Below are 17,981 nucleotides of genomic sequence, written 5' to 3'. Positions count from 1 at the left end.
AGTGGGCTGGTCATATAACGTGAACATATGACCAGCCCACTTGAGTATGCAGATAGGTGAAAAAATTCATTTTTCTCTAGATTTGGAGCAGCTCGTTTGAACAAAGCACAAGCTTTGACACAAAATGAATAGAACGTCTATGACTCACAGAATTTCTATCAATTATTTCGCCTTGCCTCTTCAGCTTGCTTTTGTTTCTATAATGGAATTACAAGCATTGTTCCGGCCGATAAGATCCGGTATGGAATAATTACACGGAGAGATGTTTTTGAGTTCACGATTTATTTCTAACTGATTTTCTACGGCTAATGGTGTTCTATTTATACTCCACTCTTCCCTATTTACTTCTAGAAAGATTAGCGATCTGGGCGAAACTGACAAAATGTATACAATTCAAGAAAATATAGTGTTGAAATTGTAGCTTGACTGTCTATGCACTGCATTTAAACTTTTCCCCTACCGATAATTTAACTATTCAAAAAACGCAAATTTATAGAAGACGAAACTTCACCTCATGCAAAACAACACACTTCATTGATTACGCCTGTGTTTTTGTTTATCAAAGTGATGGGCGCATCTGAAATCGAAATCAAAACACGGCGATAGTAAATGGCGACACTGCAAACAAAAAATAAACACGGCGTACATGGTGGGCTTAATTGAAACCAGAATGTAAACACGACGCAAAAGTAATAGGCGATATTGTGCATTTATTTTACTACTGGATTGCGAAGTGCGGCTTCATAAGTGTGAAAATGCGAATAAAAGTGCGAGATTGCATCGAACCATGTTGGTGTCTTCAGAGCACTTATTCTTTGGACTGCGATGAATAACCCCGCTGGAGACACCGACTCTTTTTATTGCAATCGGGCACTTTCATCTGCGTTCCCGCACTTGTAAAAACTTCTGCGATAGTCCAGTGGTGAAAGAAATGCGCAATACTGAAAATAATATCGATTACAGGCTCATAAAGTTGGGTGATACTGGCATTCTCGAGTGTGTTTTAGGCGAAACCTTATAAGAATTTTTGAATACGAAAAAGCTAGGGGAACTGTAGGATATGTGTATGGTATTCATGAGGATTTTATAACTAGGTTAATGAAATGTGAATCAAAGTGAAAAAGTTTAAGTTTGAGTATATTTTCTCCAATTGATTCTAAAGATTGCACATGAGAATTATATTGGTTATTTTCTCATTGTTATTGATTTGTCAGAAAGGCCTTTATCGCGAATCCCTCTCGACTTGTATGGAATTTTCCAGAAGTGTATTGTTGTATGCAATAATGTGTTGTGTCTAAACTGTTATACATTTGACGTATTGAATATTCTGGAACAGTCAGACAATAGAGTGTGTTTGATCTGGAATGATCGAAAGGTAAGTAAATTGATTGCGATTTAATGATTCATCTAATTATTGTTTTATTTCTAAGTATGGATGTTGAGATATAAAATACAGGTGGGCAGAAGTGTTGCTGGTTTCTGAAGAGTTTGGGCCGTCAGCATGAGGTATGCTGCTTCAATGGGGCTGAAATGAAGCACCCAGCGGCTTGTTGCTGACCTGAACAAGTATTGTGCATGTAAAAGCACAACGTAACAATAGAAGCAAGCCAAGCAAAAAGTCGAGTCTCTTTTCAAGCACAACACAACAATGGATCAATGCACGAGTTCATTTTTTGACGTTTGAGCGGTGCCGTGTTATTTATGTACCCATGGCAACGAGTGAATACGGCACCGCTCAAACGTCAAATTAGTGAACTCGTGCATTGGTCCATAGAAGCAAGCCAAGCAAAAAGTCGAGTCTCTTTTCATGGAAATTCACCAAATAAATTGCGTATTATATTGCCACCTTATTTTAAAATAAATTCTTATTCAAGAGAATTTCAGAAGCGTTAACATATAATCCATAACTTTGAAGATAGTTAGAGAAATAAATGACTCATCGGCTTCTTCTATAAGCAATTTATAGCGCCATCATGACTAATGTAAACACAGCCTAAACTACACTTTATTCTCAATAAATTCATTAGAGCGTGGGATGAATTCGATAGAGATTGTATGATGTTTGATTTTTTAAGAAACTATCGAACATTATTCCAGTGGTGCTTAGGCTGGAGTTTACTTGGTGCCATATCGAGATTTCAATCAAGTATGCAGACCACACGAAATAATCAAAATGTTCCTTATTTATAGTGGGCTTTTCAGCGGATTTTTAAGGTGATTATAAAACAAAGCCAAACTTTAAATGTTCAAGTGCACAAGTCCGGAGTATCTGACAACCGTTCGCGTTAAAACCCGATCAAATTGCTTGCTTGCTGGTCCAATTTTTAATATTGAAAATTTGAATTGTGACTTAGTTCTATAATCATCTTAAGGATACTGAGCGAGATATGAGTATTCCTTTCGGATATTAGGGTTTCTGCTGAGAATGTATAATTAGTTATTGGGGACGATATGCAAAATCTGGCGATTCCTTGTAAACTACTAAGATTTGCACACAGCTTATTTGTGTGCAAAATTATGGAAAATGGAAAATTTTATTCAAGGCATAGTCAATATTCTGTTCCGAAAAATATCATTTTTTTTTTGTGATCTCAATCGATATGAGATTCCTTACTATGCAAGAGCTATTTTCAAATTATCGAATATTGTCTGTGTTCAATAAGTAAGAAAAATCATTCAGCTTTGTAACATCTGCAACTTTTTCGTAAATGAAATCCTTCATTCTTACACTATTTTCAGGCAGTGTATGCTGAACAGTGATCGGAAACACGGAGCACGATGAATTTTCGTAGGCAACAAAACAGAAACTGCGAGTGAACACGAATAAAAGTTCGGGTGCTTTAATCGTTCGTGTTTCATTTAAAATTTATTACTGTACTTCATGAAGTACTTTGATGGTACAGATAGTACACAAACAATTTTTCCGATGCATTCTATTCAGATTTCATGACTCCATTGGATTACTAAGAACACGTATTGCTTCAATATTCGTTACAATGTCACTAATTTTGTATGTAGAACTAAAGACTTATGTATACTCTAAGAAGTTCTTGGATGGCTCAGAACATTTCTTAATTACGACACTACAACAGATTACACAGCGTAACAAAAATGACATTTTTGCGTGTCTCAAGGATCAAATTATGTGTCTTCAGTAGATTTGGGGTTGCTGTATCTGATGCTGTTCTTAGAAATGTTCCAGCACGTCACAATGTTTTGCAACAGGTCGCCAAATTTGTGAAAAAACACTTTTTCATTGATGTTCAGATGAACTTTAAACTAAGATTCATTTATTTTTTTGTTATCTAATCTTCCAAGCATGCAATATTTAACTTTAACTTTCATTTCATTTCAGAAATTGTACGGTTAAATTTAGATTAAATCGATTTTTCCAACATGCTCATCGTTTCTCTTATATGACAAAATACAATACTTTTGGAAACTGTCAAAAAATAACTTCGGAGCACCGAAAGTGTTTTGAACTTTGTTGATAATAATGGTTATACACATGAAGTTTAAATTATGTGGCAAATTAAGCGAATAAATTGCAATACAAGCTGACAAACTTGCATGCAAGTTGGTTGAAATAGTCAAATTTTGCATTTTCATCATTCAATATCTTAAAAACTAGACGTGCTTTGATATTTTTGAAAACGGCAATAGATTCAGTACAAAAACGTGTTCCGTGTTATCGAAGACAACATATTGCTCTGACCTTCTTAGCATATGAAAGGCTTTTCTAAGCTTTATAGATTATGCTTGTGGCGCGGTTCCAGATAAAAATTTGATCTTGAAGGAATCTTAATGATCAGGCGGAGGAACTTTCAGGGTTTCTTGAAAAACCCATTATGCTATTTAAAACAAAAAACTCTGGAATAATCCTTTGTGGATTTTCTCGAGTGAAATTCTGTTGTAAGCTTCGAAAGATTTCCTAGAGTAACAACTGGAGAACCTGGTTGAAGGATTAAGCCTGATTCGCTGTTGACAATTAATTTCTCGGCCTATCTTGATCCCTTTTCAGTAGCAAACCAGGCTTCAAGCTAGGTATGCTGTTCCGCTTAAGAAAAGTAAAAGTTTCTGCCCAAGAAATGGTCAACATATTTCGTACAGTGAGCTCCATTTGCATTGACATTTCTTTTCAACTGCGTACTGCGATCAAAGAAAAATGCTTTTCTTGAGCATTTCTTGCAAGAAATTTCCCACGCATCGAGATAGGCGATTACTTTTCTGTTGATGTGTATACTTCGCTTTAGTGAAAAATATTTGGAGGAAAATCTAGGATAGTTTTGAAAAAAAAAAAACAAAGTAATACTTGAGGTGGTAGCTTTAAAGTTCTCAAGGATTTCCTGGACCAACAATTCTGGAGAAATTCTCTCAAGTATGCTTTGGAAAAATTGCTGGAGAATTCTTGGGAGAATTGCAAAAGTATCTCTAAATAAATTTCTACGGAGATCTCTGGAGGAGACCCTGTAAGTAAAGGATTATTCCGTAAACTTTTTTTTGGGAAATCTGAGACCTTCTGACCTTCTTACCTTCTGAAAAAAAAAACTTTTGTACAAGGATTTTCAATCTTCTGGAGAGAAATGTTCAATATTCTGGAAGAAGATTTCCAATCATCTGAACAAAGATTTCCATTCTTTTGGAGTAAGAGAACCTATATTGTGAACAATTTTTTCCAATACTCAGAAAGCAGATCTGCACTTTTGTGGATGAGAATTTCAAATCTACTGAATAGAGATTTTCAATCCCAAGAAAAAAGATATCCAATCTTTAGAAAGATGATTTTCAATCTTCAGATAGAAGGTTTCCAATCTTCAGAAAGACGAACGCCAACCTTCAGAGAGAAGATCTAAGAAACAAGATCTCCAATATTCAGAGAGAAGATTTCCAATCTTCTGAAAGAAAGTTTCCAATCTTCTAGAAGGAGACTTCCAGCCTTCGGGAAAAAAAGATAAACAATCTCCAAAGTTACTTGACTACTTGGATCCGATTTTGTGGAAAGAAGATTTCCGATTTTAGGCTGGTTTGCTACTGACAAGAAAAGGAATCGCCTATCTCGATGCGTGGAAAATTTCTTCCAAGAAATGGTCAAGAAAATCACATTTTTCTGATCGCAGTATGCAGTTGAGAAGAAATGTCACTTCAAAGGGGGCTCTCTGTAGGAAATTTCTTGACCCATTCAGTCAAGGAATTTCTTTACTTTTCTTGAGCGAAACAGCATACTTAGCTTTTCTGAAAAAAAAGATTTTCTATCTTCTGACAGAACATTTCCAATCGTTTGAAAAAAGATTTATAATTTTCTGAAAAAGATTTCCAATCTTCTGAGGAAAGATGCCCAAAGTTCAGATAAATATTTCCAATCTTCAGAAAAAAAGACTTCCAATCTTCAGAAACAAAATTTCAAATCGTCAAAAAAATATCCAATCCTCAGAATAAAGATGTGCAATCTTCAGAATAAAGATTTCCAATAAAAAAATCATTCTTCAGAAGGAAGATTGTCAATCTTTAGGAAGAAGGTTTTACACCTCTAGAATGAAGATTATCAATCTTCAGAAAAAAAGATTTTCAATGTTCAGAACGAAGATTTCAAATCTTCTGAAAAAGTTGAGATTTCCAATCTTGAAGCTGAATGAAGATTTCCAATCCGAGAAAGAAAATTCCTAATCTGCAGAAAGAAGACTTACAATCTACAGAAAGAAGATTTCAGGAAAAGAATTTCCAATCTTCAGAAAGAAGATTCTAGAAAAAGAATTTCCAATCTTCAGAAAGAAGATTTCCAATCTTTAGATTTCCAATCTTCTGGAAAGAGGTTTCTCAATTTTCTGATCATCGAAGATTTTCAATTTTGTGGAAAGATTTCTTCCGGTCTTCTGTGAGAAATTTCCAATCTTCAGATCCGATCTTCTGTGAGAAAATTTCCAATCTTCAGAAAGAAGATTTCCAATATTCAAAAAGATTTCCAATCTTAAGAGAGAAGATGTCCAAGCTTCTGAGAGAATCTTCTGAGTTTAGATTTCCAATCTTCTGAACGATTTCGAATTTTCTGAAAGAAGATTTCCAATTTTCAGAATGAAGATTCAGAATATTCAAAACTAAGACTTACAATCTTCAGAAAGAAGATTTCCAATCTTCTGGCAGAAGATATCCAATCTTCTGAAACAAGATGTCCAATCATCTTACAGAAGATTTCCAATCTTCTGAAAACAAAATTTCTTGATCTTCTAGAAAGAAGATTCTTGATCTTCTGATGTCCGAAGGTTTCCAGTTTTATGGAAAGAAGATTTCCAATCATCTGAAAGAAGTATAAACTTCTGATAGAAGATTCCCAACCTTCAGTGTTTGGATTCTGATCCGCTTGAACCATATTCGGAGAGTGTAACAGTTCGTGAACCATAACAGTTTGTGGCACATCGCAATCGGAGAGCCCTATGAATGTAAACATTCACTCTCTCGTTTGGTACAGCAATGCTCTCAGACTGCAACAGTATCGAGCCATTCGGGTGACTTATGTTTGGCATAAAATCGATAATAACTTTCATATTTTCTGGTAGTTCAGCCTTTGACAACCTAATTATAATCTATTGGACCATTGAACATCTTTTTGTATGTAAACATAGCACAGAAAATGTAAAATATTCACCTCTGTTTCTTGATCAGAATGAGAATGTGTCAGCGAATGTTACAATTGTTGACACACAGTGATCGGTGCCACACAGTGGGTGGTGTGTGTCTGGATTGTTTTTGTTCATGGTTCCTTATCTTCCACGAACGATAAATGTCATGCGTGTTGTATGAATGCAGGTGGATAAGTGGGATGAAATTATGGCTCGTGTGTCAATGATCGTTATTTTTTTCCAAAGCCTGCCAACCTTTGAAGGAAGGTATTTAATATTAAAGAAGAATTCAATATTTAGAAAGAATTATTATTATTTTTTCCTCTATCAACGAGGCTTTCAGCCCTCGGTTGGTTCACCTAGAACTTTAGAAAGAAGATTTCCAATCTACAGAACAAAGATGTCTAATTTTCAGAAGATAGCTTTTTATGATCCTTAGGAAGAAGATTTTCAATCTTTTGAAAGAAGATTTCCATTCTACAGGAATCTTCAGAAACAAGTTCTCTAGTCTTCAGAAAAAAGGTTTCAAATATTTAAAAACAAAAGTTCAATCTTATAAACGAATATCTCCAAGCTTCTGAACGAAAATATCTAATCTTTGGAATGAAGATTGTAAACGAACGAAATTTACAATCTTCTGAACGAAGATTTGTAATTTTCCAATCTTATGAATAACAGATTTCCAATCTTTTAATAGAATGTTTTCAATCTTCCGAGAGAAGATTAATTTCTTCATTGATCTAAAATCATTCCAGATATTCTGGCAGGAAGTCTTTCAAATCTCGAATTGTACAAATTATTTTTATATTTATCCAACATAGCTGCAGGAATTTCACCCCAATTATCCCTTGAATCCCATCCCCGTCAATTCCCCCCTCAGTACTCACAATATTCAACTCGGTATCGAAGTTATACTCCGACGGTTCCTCCAGCGAGTACAGCGGCGAATGGTGGTTGACGGCCGGCTCGTACGCACTGTGGTAATCGTACGTCAGCAGATTGAACCAATCCAGGTACTTGTTCAACTTGGCCACGTCGTATCCCTTCTCGATGTACTCGATACCGGCTGGCACGGCCATCGTCAGCAGCAACCTACGATGAGAACAAAATTCAGAAATTGAACAGGTTTAGGTGAAGCCATGCCGAGTTTTACCTCGGTCGCCCCGTTTTGCTCGACTCCCGTTCGAATTCTTCACGCAGTTCCTGTACCAGCTGGGCGTAGTTCTCGCGATCCTTCGGTTTGGATCCATCCCGGAAAGCCGGATACTCCCAGTCCAGATCCAACCCGTCGAAATGGTTCTGTCGCAGGAATTTGATGGTATTCTTGACGAATTGAGATCGTCGCTCGGAATCGGCTACCAGAGGAGAGAACCGCGATGAACCCTCGTTCCAACCGCCGATGGCCAGCATCGTCTTGAGGTTCTTGTTGTACGTCTTGAGGCCGGTGAACTTGGCGAACCCGCCCTGCTCGATGTCCTGGTACTTGTCGTACGGTTTGAGGGCATTCTCCTTGGTGAATCCTCCAAACGAGTAGATCAGATGGGTGCACAGGTACGGGTTGATGTTCTGCGGGTTGAATTTAGCCGTTCCGGGCCGGTAGACGGACCAGTTCGTGTAGTAGCACACCACCCGTTGGTTGTTCTCGGCGGCCGATGCTGACCTAGGCGCGGCCAGCAGTGTCACGGTCGTCGTTAGCACGAGAAATAACCATGTTGCCGCTCCTCGTTGAAGCTGGAAAAGGGACGGAAGGAAAATCGGGGATTAGTATGTTGTTTAATTTAACTATGAATTTACAACTTTCTTACAAACAAGTGGGATTCAAAACTGTCACTGAACGTAGAAATAAGGAAAGAAGAATGTTTCTTCGGAATTTGATGCATAAGGCAAACAATACGAGTAGTAAATCTAAACAGACACTAGCCCAGGCTCTTCGATTCAAGTGAGGAAACAAAGAGTGTCGCCAATCGTGGTCAGTAGTTCCGAATTGTGAAGATTTCATATTACACCATCTTGATTCGACCATGATTTCTCAATTTTTCGACGGTGTCCGGTATTGAGAGATCTCTCCTAACACTGATAAAAATCCAAACGTTAAACACACATCTGTGTGTTTAAAATTATGGTTCAATCCATGAACTTCCATATCAATTTGTAGTGATTTTCTTGCAAATTTCACCCAAAAAGTCAATAGAATACATCCCATCGGGAATTTCCCGAGTATTATGCAAAGTTTGAGGAGCTCGATCTTCTGAAAAAACATAACAAAAATTCGTTAACAGATCTCGTTACGACATCTGCAAGAAATACAACAGGAGTCCATGAATAGCCTCAACAGAAATACATCAAGGATCCTAGGAAGAATAGTTTAGAGCTCCCACCAGAAGTCCACCTTAGATGCCTTCTTGGTACACTTCTGGAATATATTGAGAAAGTCAACAGAAATAAAATCGGAAAAATATAACGGTAAATTTCCGGAGAAAGTCTCAAGATCAACGAATTCCACAAAGACTTCGTGCCAAGCGCCGTGGTACAGATTCACTGTACTCTGTACTCGAATTCAAACCGAAACGCTCGAACCTAAACCTAAAGCCTAGCAAGTGTTAAGTGAGCATCACACAGTGCGTTGAATATACGGAAATGCGGGAAAAAATCAAAACTGGAAGATTAAGCCATTTGAGCACCTTGTTATAGAAGTGAAAGTTGTTTCTGGTCGAAAGAGCTAATGACTTATAATATACGTATAATCGCAAAACTGTCCTAATTCCATTAATTTCCCAGAAAAACCTTGCAATTTGTACTTTCATTGCTCATAACGGTGTAAGAAGTAAGTAAGTAGAAGTAAGTGACTTATACACAATTTTTTTTATTTTTCAGGTTTTAAAATAAAATTGTAATAAAATCTTGGATAGTATATACAAAATATATCGTTTTAAGCATCAACTTGCTCTGGTGTAATGTCTGGTTGAGCCAAGACCACATAGCCTTGCAAGATTTTCGGATTTTTTTCTATCAAAAATAACTCATTTTCATACTTCTGATGGTTAAGGAGTATACCTACAAATTGTCAAAAATATCCAAGAGTTGCAGGGAGTTGAAGCTTTATCCTTCAGACCTATTAGAGGACACTCAAAGAACCATGTCTGTGCGTGATGTAGGGTGGAACTATCACATGTTAGTATTTCATAAGTTTGATTTCATACCCAACTCAACGTGCCGTTTTCTCACATTCAAAGTTGAAATTTGTGTTCTCATCCCATAAAACATACTTTACCAACCTTCAGCCATGTTCTCTTTAAGATTTTGATTGAATAGATTGCACTGTGTTTTACTTGCTCGATTTCATGTGCTTTTTGTATAGCGCCCAAACCGTTGATTTTAGCGATATAGTTTGTTCGGAGAAGTTTCTTGGTATATTAAAGCGCAACTTTTGACGCAAAAAGTTTTGTGATCAATCCACCTAGCAGTGAGATAGAAAAACTATTTTTTCAAAACATTTAGATAGACATATGGTGTCTTCGGCAAAGTTGTAGAATTGGCAATTTGAAACAACTTTGTCGAAGACACAATTTTCCTATCTCTTATACTTTTTGAGATATATGCCGTTGTATGTGAATGGCCCCTAAAAATCATATTTTTTATCATAACTTTTTTCCAAGATTTTTAACATTTTTTGTGTTTTCTACAAAGTTGTTTGTCATGAAAAAACCCGTGTTTTTGCTGAACATATCATCACCCTATCATTTGAAATAACAAAGTTATTCATGAATTACTCTTTTTTCAAGGGGTAGTTTAGGCCTCTATAACTGGCTTCGGCGCAAAATGGCGCAGACAACTCTTACAAATCATGAAAGTACCATATCTCCCCTTTCGGAAGTTGATAAAAACTTTTGTCTATAAGCGTCTTTGCATGGGTTTTTACTATCAAACAAATAAGCTTTATTAAAACGAACTCGACTGATAATTCTTTTTCCTTAAGAGATAGAGAGGTGCGATGTTCAGCAAAAACATGCGTTTTAAGATGTTTAACAATTTTGTAGACATGAAGTTGATCAGCTTAAACAAAACATGTATTCAAGCCTACCAAGTACTAAGAAGTTCAATATATGATCGTAGAACTTTATCCGCGTGGATTTCAACAGTTTTCTGTCTGTCTGCTTTGTGCCATTATTTGCACCTAAATTTAAACCGAAGATTGAACCGCAGTACACATGTACTGGGTTTGGCGTGGTGCACTGGTACAGAGACGAAGCGCGCTCGCGGTTCAAAACAAGTTGCAAAGTTCAAAGCAAAGTTGAACATAGGTTCTGTTCATGGGAAGACTAGTGCATCTTTATGGACGAACGTAAGATGATTGAAAGATGAAAGCAGCAATTCGATGAACACCTGAATGGTGCCGAGAGCGCAGGTAACAGGGGTCGAGACAATGGAGGAAATTTAAAAATTTTTCCTTGGGAATACCTACGTGACACTACCTTGGGCACTAATTAGAAAGAGGTAGAAGTAATGAAAGAGCATGATGGGTATAATGTCAAGTAAGAGGTTATAGAAATTATTAGAAGTTGTAAACTAACAGAAGTCTAAATGTGTCTGTCTACGTCAGTTGAACGGTATAAACCTACATTTGTAAACAATTTGAGAATCTTTTAAGATTCAACTGAAGAACCATGAAACATTTCGTGAGGATGACATCGGAGCTGAACTCATCAAGGTGGGACCGGAGAAGCTGGCCATTTGCCTGCACCGACTGTTGGACACAATTTTGGAAATATAACAGCTATCAAAGATGTGGAAAGAAGGGACAATATATCTCTGGGTGTTCAAGAAAAGGCGACAAGTTGAAATATTGTGAGAACTATCGAACGATCACTATTCTGAATGTGGGAAGTAATCGACCATCATGGACAGCAAATCAATAATGATTCAAGTCTTTACAATAGGACACATTTTGCAGGAATTTTGCTTAATCAATCCAATGAATTTTGCTTTGCCAATTTCCTGTAGGATTACAAATGAGGTTAAACTTTAAAATGTTGGAGAATTTTCTGGCAGAGTATAGGATAAGGTGGCAAAAATTATGATAGATTTCTAGGTAGGAGTTTTGGTGTTAATCTTATCGTTGGATTTCTTATGAAATATAAGTTTTCCAGGATTGTCCACCGGTACTTAAGAGCTAATTCTTGTGTATGTTCAAGAATTCATGGGTAATCAGAGCTACTTCCGAATACTCACGGGCAGGGTTTGAATTCTGAGAAATGTTTTTATACATCTCACTTATCCCTCTCGGTATCCGCAACAAATCATGAGATTCTGTTTATCATCTACTGCTACAGTTCTGATTATTTGGTGAGGGGTAGGGTCTAGGGAATAATAATTCATGATAAAACCCATCTAAACATGCTCCAAACCTGGGGTCACTACTGCCATAGGATGTTTGGGAATTGTTTATCATGCCAGTAAAATGAAACACTTACTCCCAATGATTAATAAACGAGAAAAATTGAGTTTATTATCGATCTTTCTTTGGGCCTCTTGTTCGCTGCTGTTATTTATCACCCTTGATACAACTTGCGAAATATCGCCGATCATGGACTGATACAGATGGGATGTTTTTCTTCGCTTGCTTTGATCGTCCTTCCAAATCAAATGAGAACGAATTCTTCAATGCCGTCAATAATGGCGTTCTTAAAATCAGTGCTGGGAACGGTAAGGGTAGAATTTCGAAAAACTCACATTGAACTACTCACGGCGATGTTTCCCAGTACAGTAGTTCAAAGACGATAATCTCATCAAGTAGCCTATACCGGGTGCATGAATTTTCTAAACCATTATTGCCATTGAAGGCTCTAAATGCGGGAAATAGAACACATCCTACCTGTGTGATGCGAACTGAAAATTAACAAGCAGCCAGGCTGCTGTCAAACTTAAATTTTCGTAAAAATGATCAGAGTACGCCTGGAAACATACGATCATGATTTCGTCACGCTAAAAATTGTTATACATTTTTTGTAGCACAAAGACCGCCAACTGTTGGAGAAAAGTTGTGTTTGATCCAAATTATGCATACTTCTTGCACAATTGCTCAAATATGTTTTTAACTAACAAACGACCAAACATTTTATGATTAAGTCTATTCATTGGGTTAATTTCCTGCATTGAACTGATAAAGCTTTGTGTAAAGTATTTTTAGTGTGCATTTTGAATGTGGTTTCCTGCGAGACAAGCAAACAAACAACGGTTAGCACTCGTAGAAAAAAATGTGATCAATTTGAACAACCTATGAGTTCGAGTCCGCACCCCTTAGGTTTTGTTCGACAGTAACTTTGGGTTGCCCTTAACAACGGTGAACAGAGTCGGTTCAAGCACTACAGAAAAATCCTACCGCAACGGTGATTCCTATTGTACGATTGCGTTCTTGCTTTCTTTGCTCACGATCACCCGAACACAAATACTGTAGACGGCATCGCATCATTTTATTTTAACATGCACTCACGCAGGCGATTCACGGTGATATTCCTATAATAACATCATATATCGGTCAACTTGCTCAATACTGTCGTACATTAGTTTGTAATCTATCTATTACTGGTGGTCCCAGAAAACTTCAATTGCCTTCTAGTAGGCTGTTGTAAAACGTCCTGTAATCCACCATAAAAAAATGACACAATAGTCTTCTCCAAATTTCCCGATTATTCCGGAGATTTTCCCGTAATTTTTCCTCGTACGAACAGGTCGCATCCCTTGTCGAGTACAACAGTGAAAAACTTACAGTAATCCGTTGATTCGTTGTATCGTGCCTAATATTGGCTCATTGTGCGTGAACGGCATGTTTTCCACCACTGCTGTAGAGTGAATTTCAAGATTTTTCCCTACCCTGCTAAAAATGTTAGTATTTGTAGTGCTTGAAAATAAAGAGGTTCAGGAAAAAAAAACTGTCGTCTGCAAAGTTCATCACAGGACTGCTGACTTCGATTTGATCTATGTGTCAATTCTAAATTTACTTACCAGGTGACGCACAGACTCCAAACAAAGTAGCATGTAGAATAAATGTATGATACAAGTTTTCGGCGTACAAATATTTGTTTGGCTTGACCAGCGATGAGCTACAAAATTGGTGTTGCGACAAAATTGAACAACTAAATGAGACCTATTTGCCTAAAATCAGTACGTTAAACACTGCCAAGATGGCGTTAGTGGGCAAACATATCATTTGCCTATATCTCCTTTAAGTGATGAGATACAAAGTTGGTGTCTTGGACAAAGTTGATCAACTAAATAGGCCATATTCGCCTAGAATCTTATTAGTTCAGAAAACACTCCCAAGATAGCGCTAATGGGCAAAAAAAAAAATCACTTACATCTTAGTACAGTGATGCGATACCAAGTTGATCAACTTATTATTCGCCTAAAACCATATCAGTACGCAAAACACTTACTAAATGGCACTAGTGGGCAAACATTGTATTCGCTTACATCTCAGTCCAGTGATGAGCTACAAAGTTAGTGTCTTCGACCAAGTTGATCAACTAAATAATCCTTATTAGTTCGGAAAACACACCTAATATGGCACTAGTGGACAAACATTGTAGTTACTTGTATCTCAGGTCAGAGATAAGATACAAAATTGGTGTCTACGACAAACTTGATCAACTAACTGAGACCAATTCGCCTGAAACCTTATAAGTACGACAAACACTTAAAAATGACGCTAGTGAGCAAACATTTCATACGCTAAAATCTCAGTACAGTGATAAGATAAAAAGTTAAAATCTTGGACAAAGTTAAGGAGCTAAATGAGACCTATTCGCCTTAAAACTTAGTAGTTCGGAAACCATACCCAAGATGGCATAAGTGGACGAAAATTAACTTATATATCAGTTTATGGTTTAATAATAAGTCAGAGAATCGCCTAACCAAAGCTGAAAAAACAACAGTTTTGTTACTTTTAAGAACTATCAATATGAGAAAGCTAAGTGAATTGTTAAAGTTCAAGTAGTAGTTTTTTTTTTCTTAAACCTACTCTAATTATCCCTTCCATAAATTAAAAAAAAAACTGTAGTATCAATATCTGACTGTCGAAAAGGAGAAGATGTGCATTTAAAACATATTTGAAATTTGAGTACCTTGTACCTTTTAATTCCGTTCTAAATGCTTATCTTTGACAGATACGCGTATTTCGACTACCACTTGCAGTCTTCATTAGTGTCAGTTACTTTGTATCTACTACACTACTATTACGCGTATCTGTCAATGATAAGCATTTAGGGCGGAATTAAAAGGTACAAGGTACTCCAATCTACTTTTAAGTTTCTCTATTGAGATTGTGCTCAGAGGATTCGAATACATTAGCAAGAGTCATATTTGAAATGCTCACTTTTGTTGCTTTAGCTACCCTGTTAACCAAAATATGCTAGATCTCCATGAAGGTAATAACTAAGAAATGTGAGATGGAAATGTCAATAGATTACTGTATTTCTAAATTTCATTACTACAAGACAATCATTACATCTACAAACTTAGATTTTTTTCACGAGCTCGGCTGTGCTAATCTCGGTTTTACAATTTTAAATAACCGAGACTCAGCTAACAAATTGCCCGGTTACTTAACAACGAAGCACGATTTACTGATGCTCGGCTTTTATTACCTGAGATCCCAGGAAATTTGTTTGCCGACTACTCGGCTGTGCGGATCTCGGTTAAAATTAGCCGAGATTCGGAATTCCAAATTAAGTGTGTACATTTCATAAAAATATCTAGCTAGAAAAACTTGCACAGAAAACTGAAACAGATGGCACTGAGTAAAGGTTCTAGGCGAATATGTCTCATTTGAACAAACACAAATTAGGGAAACATACAAATTGATCTCCCGCCAAAGTGATGCTTAAAATGTTGCTAAAACGATTCCGATAAATTCGTGTCTCGTGGTAAAGGTGGGCAATTTCAAGAAATTTTACTAATATTTCAGTTAATCAAGTATTTTATAAAATCAGTACATCTTTTGATAACAAAATTTGCTTCGGAGATCTATTCAAGGCATCTACTCAAATTTTCAGGCTGAAACCATAGGTAAATCCAGGTTTGAAACCAGAAGCTTGTTAATACCTCCACAATTGATCAGGGCTAAAAATTTCTAATAGTTTATTTTTATAATTATTAGCAAACACGTAAAGCTCTACGCATCAATCTCAAGTAGCAATAATTAAAGACCATACGTAACACTCATCTACGCTCCCAATTTCCGGCGTTACCATCTCACGGCTGTTAATAACACACCTTCATGTCATTAAGATCAAACCATCCGCCCAGACTGGGTCCAACTAACCAAAACTACCAATCTCACACGCCATTACATTGCATGATTTCCTTTCTGTTGTCGTCGTCGTCGGCGGCTGCCTTAGTGGCCGTGGGAGAAATCTCCCACCGAATGCAAAACTTTCAATTTAGTAAAAGTTTGATCTCGAAGCACAGCTCCATTGCAGAGCAACAGAGAAGCAATCACCGCCCGCACCCAAACCCATAGTTTTGCTGAGCAAACACAAAGATCTCATATTTCAAGCTCTGTTAATCACATTTCTGCATGCCGGCATGCCATCTATCGGGTGGTGGTGTTCCAGCGCAATGCTCTTCCGCAATTTAGCAACAGGCTTTTGCAGCTTAACAGGCTGCAATTAGTGGCGATCTGTATGTTATCAATATAGGGAGCCGGATCCTATTCTTGGCACCTTTGATTCACTTCGGCAGTGGGGTTTTTTGAAAGCTACAAAGCTTATGTTTGGTAACAATATGTTTCAGAAAATTCGGCCGTGAAAAACTCCCCATGCCAAAGTGAATCATGGAAGTGCCCAAGTGGTTCTGCACCTTACATTTGTTTAAATTCTTTCCCAACTATAATTAAACACATTACATTCTTTGTTTTATATATCAAGTTGTTCTGTGTAAGGCAATACTCTCGTTATTATATTCAAATTTATTTTTGTAAACGTATTTTTGTACAAAAATGATAATATTTATCATAACTGAGCACAAAAACCGCATAAAATCAATAGTTTTTTAATTATGAATTTAGCGGCTTAGGTGTCGAGTACTGGAGGATCTCCCCCTACATGTTAAATTTATGACTAGATGTTAACCAGATTTTCGGATCTCTTGCTGAAATCTTGGTGATTCCTTGGTTGAGTAAAGCTGATATATAAAGTTTGTAGACAATGCTTAAAACGGTAGTGTTTATACTACAAAAATACTCTTTTATGTATTCCCCACAGAGCAGCTCTTCTGTACTTTCTCTTCATGAGAAGGAGATATTTCCAAACATTTTAGCAGAATAGCATGCCAAATTCCATAAGAAATTCCTCCACCACAGCAACAGAGTTTTTTTTTTAGTAATTCTTCGAAGATTCTAAGCCTTAAATTCCAATTCAAAATTTACCTTCAATAAATTCAAACAAACTATTCTTTTATATCTTCATTCAAATCTTTTATAGGAATTGTGACTGAAATAGGCGCACAAGCCTTTCGCATAAATTCCAAATAAAATTTCTCTTAGAATTCTAGCTTACAACTTTCACATGATATATCTCTTATGCCCAAAAAACTATTCAGTAGATTTTCCAGAACTTTTTCCAAGAAGCATCCAAAGATTATATCATCTGTTTTCGAATGCGGCGAATGAAGCATCTGTCGTACGAGTCCCTATCCGCAATCTGCTTTAATTCAATGTTCCATTGCAAATTTTTGAAACGCTAAACGATTCGTTGAACCAGTTTACAATAGCATTTAAAGATAATAAACGACATTTCACGCAGCTCGATTCAAACTATAAACAGAAACCCACAATCATTGCCCAAGCAAACAACATCCATTTTTCATTATCTCTGGGTCTATCGGTCACTCGGTCAACCGCTCGAAGGGGCGTTAACACCTCGCCAAACCTCGGACCTTTCTGAAGGGGGGGGGGGTAGGTAAGTCATTAGGCGCGAACCATGTTGGGAAGCGCGAAACGCGCATTAAAAAACACAATAGCAACGCACAGTGGCGTATGGCAGGACAAAACTTATGTTTTTTAAATCATCGTTGATCAACACAACACGTTGATAAAACAAAAATGAATCTAAATGTGAACCTTGTAGAACTCCAGAGTTAACGTAAACATGTTCAAACAGTTTTTCTTCAAATCTTAATATTTTTTAGTGATCTGGTAAATACAGTTGACGAGTCTCAAGTCAATTATCATTTTATTAAGCTTAAAAATCAACATTCTTCTTCTTCTTCTTGGTGTTACGTCCTCACTTGGACAGAGCCTGCTTCTCAGCCTAGTGTTCTTATGAGCACTTCCACAGTTATTAACTGAGATCTTTCTTTGCCTAGATTGCC

General features: G+C 36.9%; 1 protein-coding gene across 1 annotated transcript in view; it reads right to left on the bottom strand.

Moving 5' to 3' along the window:
* Positions 1-17,981, bottom strand: part of LOC5576373 (mucin-5AC) — a 255,630-nt gene that overhangs the window by 11,653 nt on the left and 225,996 nt on the right. Inside the window, exons 3-4 of the mRNA XM_021839782.1 lie at positions 7,768-8,345; positions 7,502-7,706 (exon numbers count right to left, since the gene is read on the bottom strand). Of these exons, the coding sequence (XP_021695474.1) occupies positions 7,502-7,706; positions 7,768-8,345 (783 nt within the window). The remainder of the gene's footprint in view (positions 1-7,501; positions 7,707-7,767; positions 8,346-17,981) is intronic.

The sequence above is a fragment of the Aedes aegypti genome, chromosome 1, assembly GCF_002204515.2.
Source record: "Aedes aegypti strain LVP_AGWG chromosome 1, AaegL5.0 Primary Assembly, whole genome shotgun sequence".
Lineage (NCBI taxonomy): Eukaryota > Metazoa > Arthropoda > Insecta > Diptera > Culicidae > Aedes > Aedes aegypti.
Note: the sequence above shows the minus strand (reverse complement) of the source record. Positions and strands in the feature narration are given on the sequence as shown.